General features: G+C 46.1%; 1 protein-coding gene across 1 annotated transcript; it reads right to left on the bottom strand.

The window, feature by feature from the left end:
- Positions 1-784: 784 nt before the first annotated feature.
- On the bottom strand, positions 785-6,034 carry MSX1 (msh homeobox 1). Its single transcript, XM_085642432.1, has 2 exons — positions 5,515-6,034; positions 785-1,785 (listed from the first exon to the last, which is right to left on the bottom strand). The coding sequence occupies exons 1-2, from the start codon at positions 5,933-5,935 to the stop codon at positions 1,361-1,363; spliced, it is 846 nt and encodes a 281-aa protein (XP_085498558.1). The 5' UTR covers positions 5,936-6,034; the 3' UTR covers positions 785-1,360.
- Between the last annotated feature and the right edge of the window lie 4,874 nt (positions 6,035-10,908).

Genomic DNA, 10,908 nt, shown 5'->3' with positions numbered 1-10,908 from the left:
ATTATTTACTAAGCTGTGCACAGCATGATTCAGCAGCTGAGCTGAGCACACAAAACAAGATCTGTCAGCTACAAACTCACTGCAGCCCCGGGTGCGCCTCGACCCGCAGCACTCGGGGAACTACGCTTGGCTTTAGGATGTTGACTGCAAGGGTCAGCGATGCTTCCCAAGGGATGGGCAGCTTGTACATCGCACAGCCCTTGAAATATAACCTGGCTTTGTCAACAGCTTAAACAATTATTATGCAGTGCCTTCGGGAATATGCTTCCACATAACCAGGCCCTCGTGTCTGAAATCGCCACCAGTCCTGCCAGACACATGGCTATTACCTGTCTAACCTAGAAGTCTTTTAATTTTTTTTTGTAACCATTTCAGTGCTGCCTGCAAAGATGTGCGGATAGGTGCAGTTTTTAGTACTTCTGGTGTGTACATGTGTACAGCGATGGTATAACTTCTATGTTAGGAACAACTGCTGTGAGAACTTTAGTATTAATAAACATCTGTGATCTGGGGAAGGTCTTTAAGAAACATGAAACAATCTTAATGTGTACAGTTGCTGGCAATAAATGAATGAATAGATGAATACACATAGAAGCATGCACTCTGGTCAAATCAAAACTATCTTAACAAAGCAAAGTGTACTCAGTGGTAGACTACCTCATGGTCAAAAGGCCACACGCCCTCACCCACTGTTGTATGTGTCAGACACACACCTTGTGATCTTTTGTGAACTAGTAATCGAACACATTCACTGCAAAAATTAAACAAGATACAGGAATTGTAGCTTAAAATTAATTTATTTAACAAATATAGCTATGATATAAATGATAATATTTTTAAAATATACAAAATATTACACAGTCCCTCTCCAAGGGACTAATGCAGGTCCATATGCACACCATAACAGTGCTGTTCGGCAAGAGCACAGTGATTATGTTACATGCCCCCTCTCTATGTCCAGAGATTGTGCTCTGCATCCCTTTTCTGTGGTGTGGGTGATAGCACTCAAAACGTAAAAGTTCCTGCAACACTCAGGGCAAATCCGCAATGTCTTAAAGAATTCATAGCAATGTGTGACAGAAATGTCACGCGGTCCTGAGCCGTGCTGAGCTTCAATGCTGGACGTTTCTGTGAATGTAACTGGAAATGTGGCCATTGCACAAAAAGGACGAGGCCCATTCTTCTGAAAATATCCCATGGATGAGTGCAGATCGATGCATTTTTGTAAGTGTTAAATACAGAGACGGCATCGCCCCAACACATCTCACACCTGTGTCTGTGTACCCTCAAAGGAAGGCGTGGCCAGGGCCCACATCAGAAAGTGCTGCATCAGAAAGGTCCGTGATGGGTCTAGACTACCCTATGTCAGGTGGTACATGCTGTACCCCACGTGCGCGGCGTAGAGTCCCATGGGCGACATGGGCATGCTGGACCTGTGGAAGGGTGAGCTCGGCCCATACAGTGAGGCAGCGTGGACGGGCGAACCGAGGGGAAAGGAGAGGCCGAAGGCCGGGGGCATCATGGGTTTGGCAGCCATCTTGAGCTTCTCCAGCTCGGCCTCCTGCAGCCTCTTTGCTTTCGCTCGGCGGTTCTGGAACCAGATCTTCACCTGAGTCTCGGTGAGGCTGAGGGAGCCCGAGAACTCTGCGCGCTCGGCAATCGACAGGTACTGCTTTTGGCGGAACTTCCGCTCCAGCGCGAGAAGCTGCGATGTCGTGAAAGGCGTGCGCGGCTTCCGGTTGGTCTTGTGCTTCCGGAGGGTGCAGGCAGGGGGACTCAGCCTTCCTATGGTGAGGAGGAAAAGGAGCAGGAAATTTAGCAACAAAGTAACGCCACTGTATATCACAACATTGATGTATTTCATAAAGTGGAACTACGCGTTTTATTAAGCAATCTGGTATGTGCAATGCACCTGAAGAAATAACAGTATGGTCCAGAAAAGACATTTGAGATGTGAACAGGTAACTAAGAGGAGCCCACACACTCAAGTTTGCAAACAGTTTCTTAAATTCCTCTCTTTATGTGACGCTTCAAAATATTATTTGTGCTCAATGGGTTGTAACAGAATTGAGGCTTTACTGCAATTTAGAGCAGGACTAACCACATTTTGGAAACTTGTCATCTTTGAGAAAGACAGTGCCTCACAAAAAGTGGTTAATGCCTTATCACTGGGCAAATCTAAGTGAGATACAGTTTTATGAGTATAACGTGTATATTTACTACTTTGTTGGGACCACGTTCTGTTTTTTGCAAAAAAGCATGCCCTGGATGTTCGCCGAATACTGCTTCACTTTTAGAGAATGTTAATTGTAGGAACATGTAGATGTGAGCGCAGTTCTTCACAAAACGTTTGAAAGATTTAAGGAATTGAAACAAATGATTTTATGGATATTATATTGGGTCATTGGTAGTGATTTCCCCTAAATAGTTGTGGCATTTGGCTTGTAGGCCGTGAACTTATATATGTCGGGCAGAAAAACTATCGGAACTCAAACTGGATTATAATGCGCCAATTAAAACCAACCACCACCATATAACTCCAGCAACCAGCCCTGTGATTCCACATGAACTACCCAGAATTACCTTTATAACATTTCTGATGTCTAAATTCCAACAGGCTACCAATTGGCTCAAGAAGACACACTTGAAACTGGTGTAGTTGCATATGAGCCTGGGTATTTCCTGCTGTTGTTTATCGCAATGTAAATAGAGTAAATCACTGGTACTATTTTCAGCTTCTCTCTTTATTAGAAAAGGCCGAGCCATTGCTCAAACAGCTCTCTTCGTATGTGCCATAATTGTCTGCTTGGATAAACCGTAAATAATACTGACGTAAACACGGTTATGAGAAGTTTATCAAAGGGCTGATATGATGATAAACCCTCAGGGCTCAGTGTTGTTAGTTGGTATTTCCTCAAGTGTGATTGATCCGTGATTTTTAAGAAAGGATTTCCTCACCTCAAGCACGACTTTAAGATGGTAAAAATGAAAAAAAAGATTACAATGTCTATTGAATTATCGCGAATTCTTCCAAATGAGCAGCCTGGGAATCTGGAGTGATAATACCTGTCTGTTATTAGCGCCTCATTTTTTCGCGTAATTAAACAATGCATATTTGGATAATCTGTAACCATTACCCATGTCGCAGTATAACGAATTTATACACGAAAAAGTACAACGTTTATTTTTAATAAAATATAAGCAGCATATTTTAAAAGGCAATTTTAACCCGACAATTAAAAGTTCTTAATGCAAACTACTGTCCAGGGAAGCATTTAAGGTTTAGAACAACCGATCTAAATTCTCGTTCATAAAACACCCACGTCTTTTTACGCCCTTTAATGGTACATGTTGTCATTCTCACCGCAGCTCTTTGATTAGCGCAAATGTACTCCGATGAAAGATACATCGAGAATGAAAAAAAGTTCCATCTCATTGCTAAGTTTTCCTGTGACGCATTTGGTTTCACAAGTTTTATACACCGGTGAAGGTGAGGGCTGTCCCTTATCTGAATAAATATAATATTTTAGTGTATTGAATGTCAGCATGAACTTGTACGATGACACGCATCATTGTACCCTGACAACGACGCGCAGTCAGAGCATTGGTAGTGCACTGTTAAATTCTTCTATCAGTTGGTTTGCTACATATATATGTGCGTGTGTGTGTATATATATATAAATATAAATTATTCAGTTGTAGTGTTGTTGAGACCTGTCGGTGTTCAGTGCCGCTGTCCACGGACTCGCCCTCACGGCGAGGTTCCCATACTGTAATACATATTGTGGAATGTAATGAAAACAGAGAGGTGCAGGTGACGCGTGCACGGTGAGGCGAGCACGTGAGCCACAGTCATAGATCCAAAGGCAGATAAACTGATGAAAGCAGCCAGAGGGAGTGGCAGTACGCATGGATGTGTCCACACAGCTCACATCCCATGGAGGAATGGGTGAAGGCAGATGCGGATTGATGAATCTGAATTTACTGTGATTAAGGGCAGTTCACACAGATGCTTGAAGACAGACACGCACGCAGGCACATGGCACAGCGATGGAACTCTACAATCTATATGGAAAGATACGTAAATATCAGTAGTTAATACTAATGGACCATTAGAAGTGAAATGATGTGTCTGTCTGTCTGTCTGTCTATCTATCTATCAAGAAGACTGTGACAGTATGACATACACGCATTGTTAATTAGAATGCTCAAAGAAACATGCCACCCGATCAGTAGCTCTCTACGAATACACAAATCCGTTAGAAGATATACACAGACATAGTAATCCTGTACCGAGAGATCAATAGGCGTCTTCAGGTGGATGAGAAGTTTAATAGTGAGACGTCCAATAGTTATATATGCACAAATCAATAATATCTTTTTGATGAATTAATAGTACCGCGAAGAGTGATCCGGTAGAGGAACTACTGAGGTTTTTTTAATTCGAGATGAAGCTCCCTTTAATTCATTTTACCACTATATGGAGATGTATATTGTGTTTACATGCGTATGCATATGAACTGAGGTCTACTGTGCAGTGCTGTCCGTTATATACACCAGTTACTCATATGTTTTCATTGATTCGTGAGTCTTTTATTCACGAATATAGTTACACTTAAAATATTTGACCAATAAAACAGATAGCACAGTTCTCGACACACTGAGTAAAGGGTGTGTGAGGCTGCACCAGTGTTTCACTACACATGGATGATCGGTACTCTACAGATGAGTGACTAGCTCCCCACACAGACGAGTCGGTCTTTACAGAAAGGTCATTAGTTCTTTTACAGATGGATGACCAGTTCCCTACGTACAGAAATAGGTATATTATGCAGATAACGGATTAGTTCTCTACTTATGAATGATTAGTTCCATACTAGACGAATAGGTATTTACAGAGAGGTGAGTAGTTCCCTACAAAGAGATGAGTTCTCTACACAGACGTGTGGTTCTCTAGAGAAAGAGCATTCGTTCTCTACAGAGAGATGAGTAGTTCTCTACGGATGGGTGAATAGGTCCCCATATAGACGAACAAGTATTTACAGAGAGATGATTAGTTCTCCACAAAGAGATAAGTAGTTCTCTACAATGAGATGAGTTATTATCTACGGATGGATGAATAGTTCCCTAAATAGACGAATAGGCATTTACAGATAGATGATTCGTTCTCTATAGAGGAGGAGCTCTCTGCGTATAGATGAACAGCCCTCCACAAACAGATACACAGAGAGACGAATAGAGACCACCAGTTTTGTATAGGGGTCAGCATGTATACACATGGTATGGGGTCAGTATGTGTATACAGGGAGACGAATGGTTTTCTACAGAGATGCTATTTCTCTACACATAGGACTATAGGGCACGTCATTAGTTCTCTGCACACAGGTGAGCAGTTTTGCACAGATCAGCATTTCTCAAGATACATTCACTGCTCTGACCAGTGAGAGGAGCCCCGTGAAGGTAGCTCGCCTGCCCACTGCAGGTATCGGGCCCAGAGTTGCACCGCTCACTTACTTGCTGAGGGCGGAGAGAACTTGGGGCTCTGCGCCCAGGGGCTCCGCTCTGACGCCTCTGGGCTCTCGGGCTTCATGAGCGCGTCCTCCTGGAGATGCAGAAGTCCCCCCATAGAATAGTGTCTGTTGACGGAGAGGGGAGACCCAGGGGAGTCCGGCCCGAGCATCTTGGGGCTGGTCTGGGAGGGCCCGGGCAGCGGAGGCACCGCCGGGCTGCACCTCTCCCGGTCCCTGCTGACCGGCCGACGGTCGGCCATGAGCGCCTCCACGCTGAAGGGCAGGATGGGTGCAGGCTTGGGCTTGTCCGGCTCCTCGTCCGCCCGCGGGCTCAGGCCCGGCTGCATCCTGGGCTTGTTCAGGGCGGGGGACTCCTCGGCCTTCACTCCCAGCTGGACAGAAGCCATGTAGAGACCGGGGGCCATGCAGAGCGGGTGCAGTGTGGGTCACCGGGTTGTACACGGAGCAGGGTCAGCAGTGGAGCGATCCTGGCACAAACTGTCACTGCCAGGGCAGAGCACTAACTGGTCTAACTGGTAGGAAAGCAGGGGGCCCGGCCCTGGCCAATCGGCGTGTAGAGGGGAGGGACGCCAACTTCCGATTGGCTGCTGAACTCCTTTACCTACAGGCTGCAGAAACTCCTGTACTGGAGGGAAGTTTGCGGGAGCACAGGCAAACTTTCAATCACAGATTTAGGACACTGCTCTTGAGACTTGGGGTGGTGGATGTGCGAGGGTTTGGGGGCTCCAATCGCGCCCCTCCAGTCCCTCTTCTTTTTATGTGCTTCTCCCCAGCCGTGGCTTTTTGGCAGTAGGTGTAACCTGCCAATATTGAAAACACAGCAAGAGATAGACTTCCGGAAAGCACCATGGCAATCGATAAACTTTTTTTCATACAATACCTCATAAAACACGTCTACTGTTTCTAGGCGCCGTAAATACTAGATGTCACTTTAAAAAAAAAAAAATGATTTTTTCTTTGCAGATTTATATAGCGGGAACGCATTGGAGCGCTTTTCATAAGCACGTTACGTTATAAAAGGACACATTCATTTCTTGGTAGGCACGGGGAGGTTAAGTGATATGCCCAGAATCACGGAAAGCTGAGCCAATGCCAGGCTCGAATCTGATCCCCAGCTCCAAAGTCGGCAGTGCTGGCTGTAAGGCCACAACCTCTCTTCAGCTAGCTCTCTGTACTATGGGGCATATTTACAAGTCCCGTGTGCCACTTTTAATATGGGGAAAATTGAAAAGCGCAAATAAATAAAGTAAATAAGCCTCTATCATTGGAGCGGTAGTTTGTGAACTGAATTAACTGATGAATGACAAATGAAACAATATGAAGAGATTCCAGGCATTTGCAAAAACCATTGGACACCAGCAATGGGCTGAACATATTAGGACCGTTTGTATGGCCAACCCCCCCTCCTCCATACCCCACCCCTAGGAACTGAAGGGCATGGAAGGGCACAGGGGACTCGGTTTAAACCCTGGCATACATAATCTGCACGCCTGCTCCTGATGGGAACGGAGCGGCGGTAATTATAGTGCCCGGTAGAGGCTGTAAACTGCGCATCCCAGTGACGGGGTTGATGTATGCCCCATCTGCTGCTTATCTTTATTAGAAAGGGACCTCCAGAAATGAAACGCCGCCAGTTGTCTGCTCAAGATAAACAGGCGGCGTCTGATATTAACGCGCCTTTGCTCTTGGGTCCTCGCAGGCCGGGGTCTCCCCTACTGATGCTTACCGGCATCTGCGTTTTAATGTTACAGCGGTAAGTGACAGAGTAGCCGGGCGTACGTTTCTACCGGAACCGCGTGCGTGACGCCGGGCTCTGGCGGTAAATGCAGCGAGAGCAGTGCGTGACGTGAGGCGTGCGCGGCCATGCCTTTCCCCGTCCTAAGGCCGTGGTGCCACTGCACCCGCTGCGCTGATAATAGCTACGCCCCTCTGCGGAAAGAGGGATCATATGTGGCTTTTAAAGTGTACGAGGCCTATGGGGTGAAGTGTGAGAGATGGGGTGTGGAATGAGCTGTGCCAAGGTCGGTGGGGTGAGTTGTGAGTTGACGTGTCTCGAGATGATATTTGGGGTAGGCTGCGGGTGAGTGAGTTGTGGGTGAGATGTGATCGGTGGGTTCGGCAGTTCCTAGGTGAGATAGCACAGATTGAACTCCGGGTTTCGAAGTGTAAGGTGAGCTATAGGTTTGACGGGTGAGCTGTAGGTTTGATGGGTGAGCTGTGTGGTGAGATTGGGTATTGGATCTGTGAGGCGAGACTGGATTGATGTGCTGGTGTAAGATCCCTCAATCACTGGGGCGAGCAGCGGGGTGAGGTAGTATGAGAGATATGTCAGGTGAAATGTGGGACATATGCAGGGTGTTAAGCGAGCAGTAGCGTGAGATGTAGGTCCATCTGCGGAATGCTTGGTGTATACTCTGGTAAATTTGGGTGGGTTAATCTGGCGTATGAGGTAAGCGGGGTAGCATGATCCTTGGGGTGCTGCGGGGGCGAGCGCAGAGCTTTGCAGGATGCAGGGCCGCGCGGCCTTTCCCGGGATGAGCCCAACCTTCGCTCCCTGCTTATCCTCCACCCGCCTGACACAGAGCTCGCCCGCCCGCTGGGATGAGTTTACTGACGGCTGCAGGGCTCTAATCTCCCCCACCGCAGAGGCTCGAGCAGTCATTTAAGGATAGTTAGTTATCCTAGAGGGAGGGGCAGCGAGATGCCCTCCTTTACTCTGGGCCAGTCGACGAACCTGTGTTGTGCGCAGCGCTTCGAGAGCTAGAAGTACCAACAGTAGGCGCTATTTTATACACGTATTGTTTATTTTTGGAATTGTATACAGCGCGGACTTTGCCGAGGGCCGTCAGAGCGCTCTACAAGAGTACAATCACCGACAATTAACGTGAGAATATTTGAGACACAGACAGAAAAAGCGAGAGACAGGAGAGAGTGTGGGGATCACAGATTCAGCCCAGGCCTCTTTCAAAGAGAAGGGTTTGAGTTTCCCTTTAAAGGTGGCATGCCCGGGGTCTTACGGAGGTCGCAGGAACAGGGTTCCAAACTCTTGTATTGCTTCTAAGAACGATCAGCGGATCTGGGTTCTTTCTCCTTTGATGGTGGGAGGTTCCACCATTGTGTCCCCAGTTCGTCGTTCTTTCCGTTGAGTGGATGAGTGCAGAGGGATGCGGGGCCTTGTGTGTGGTGCGGACAGTTTTAAGGTGTTCTCTCCCCTCCACAGGAAGTCAAGGGCGGGATAGCCGCATACGTGTGACGTGGGCACATTTCTTGTTGGGCTGCGATTTGACCCTTGCCGATCCCAGCTATAGGCAGGCTTTATTTGACTGCGGATTGTAAACGTGTCCAACGGTGTCCACTTGAACAAGCGGGGATCTGCCTTCTTGGGCAAGGCACTGGGATTAAAGTGCAACGCAAGGAATCTCGCGAGAGAACACTGCACATGTATATTATCCGCTCGTGTCCTAGTATGTGCAACGAGGCTATTACAAGACTTGTATAGTTGAGATATCAGGTAGTAGTTGTAATTGAGCTGCGATCGACTGAAAAGTAATCTACCCATACGACAATGACTGTTTTTTGTACAGCGCTTCCTACCACACGTCTACCGACCCTACTGGCTGTGCATAACAGATGTTCTTATCTCGTTTGATAGCACTCCATTTTCCAACCCCGAAAAGATATAAAGCGATGCCCGCCTTGCCGGGTTCAGATCGTGACCTTTAAATCACTGCCGATGTCAGCGGTGAGCGTTAACCCTTTTAGCTATATCCCTTTTCTATATTATGTGAACATAGCTGCCGAATCATCGTTATGTATGCGTGCGCATGCACGTTACTCAGCCGCAATAGAAAGCGCTCACAATGTTTCATTTATTTATCAACTATTCATATCATATAACTTCCGTTCCCAACTTATATCTAATTGATAGACAGTATATGAAAATAAATGCGTTTTATTGGTTCATTTGCTAGTCTCGCCAGATTCTAAAATTTACGACGGGACGGATGTTTTATAATTCAACAGTCCATGGGGTTCTCACTTGTGTATTTTTAAAGTATTCGCTGGAGGGAAACTTGAATGATGAGTGTGCGCGCGTGTGAGTATATATATATATATACACACACACACACATATATGCACATACATACATACACACTATATATATATATATATATATATATATATATATATATATATATATATATATATATATATATATATATATATATATATATATATATATTTATTTATTTATTTATGAAGGTGAATATTACAAAATGTTCGTTCACCAATATGATATTTCTCTTTGCGCGCTGGGTGTCTGCCTGTATACCAACAAGACATATCCGATTGCGGTATTTAAGACCCATCCGTCATTATTATTTTGATTAAAATTCCACAAAACTATCCGTCATTTTACATCACACGTCGCGTGACCGTCTCTTTAAATCATTGGCATAGTTGTTGCGCAGTCGTCCACTTTCATCTTCAAAGAAACTGAGTCGAAACAAAAAAATCGATTAAAAAATGTTCCAAAACCAGCTGGTGTTAGAGTCGCCCTTCGCACGCAGTATTGATTCTGTTGGGTGTGAGATCCGGTTCATAGCAATTTAAAGGGTTAGTCTATGCGGACTTCTCTGCCGTCCCACATTGGAACAGTGTTAAACCCCTTACCCGTCTAGGCGCTCTCCTCTGGCCATACCGTGACACCCCCGCGTGCCAATCTGCCCATCACCCCCCGCGAGAGCAGGGCTTCCCACAATGTGTGAATATTTCCACGTTCCCGCGTGGACAATACATTTCCCCACTGTGCATTCAAGCCGTATGTTCCGTATCATGGCTCTGTGTCCTGTGCGCGGCCCGTGTCTCGTGCACACTCAGCTTCCACTACAAGCCTTTATCTTCAACAATTTACAGGTATTATAAAGGGTCCTGGTATTACTTCAAAGCGCTGGAGGGGTGAAGCAACTGTACGCTTAGAAACCTTTCTAGTGTACATTGCACAGCGCTTTCCGTGGCGTGACTGTCACACATTCCCATTATGGTCCGTGGATTGCACAGGATGACCCAGGGCATGTCAGTTACGCTCCACCCTCGGGTCCGGGCTCTGCACGACGTCGCGTGACCTGCCGCCGACTTGGGGTGTCCTGGCATGGGATCCGCAGTATGTCATGGGCTTTGGGGCTTAACCTTCCACACTATGTCATGCGGTCCATACTTTGCACACTGTCATTTTCAATACTTATTTTCAATCTGTTTCCTCTGCTTTATAGTCATGTTTTTTGTGACAAGTAGCGGGCTACTCCGGAACGTTAACTTAGTAGGTTTTGGTTAGTACACCTAGTTTGTTTATGAGGAAATGAAAGAGAATTAGGGG

Source organism: Triturus cristatus, chromosome 2_2, assembly GCF_964204655.1.
Source record: "Triturus cristatus chromosome 2_2, aTriCri1.1, whole genome shotgun sequence".
NCBI classification, from domain to species: domain Eukaryota; kingdom Metazoa; phylum Chordata; class Amphibia; order Caudata; family Salamandridae; genus Triturus; species Triturus cristatus.
This window is presented reverse-complemented; position numbering and strand designations above follow the sequence as displayed.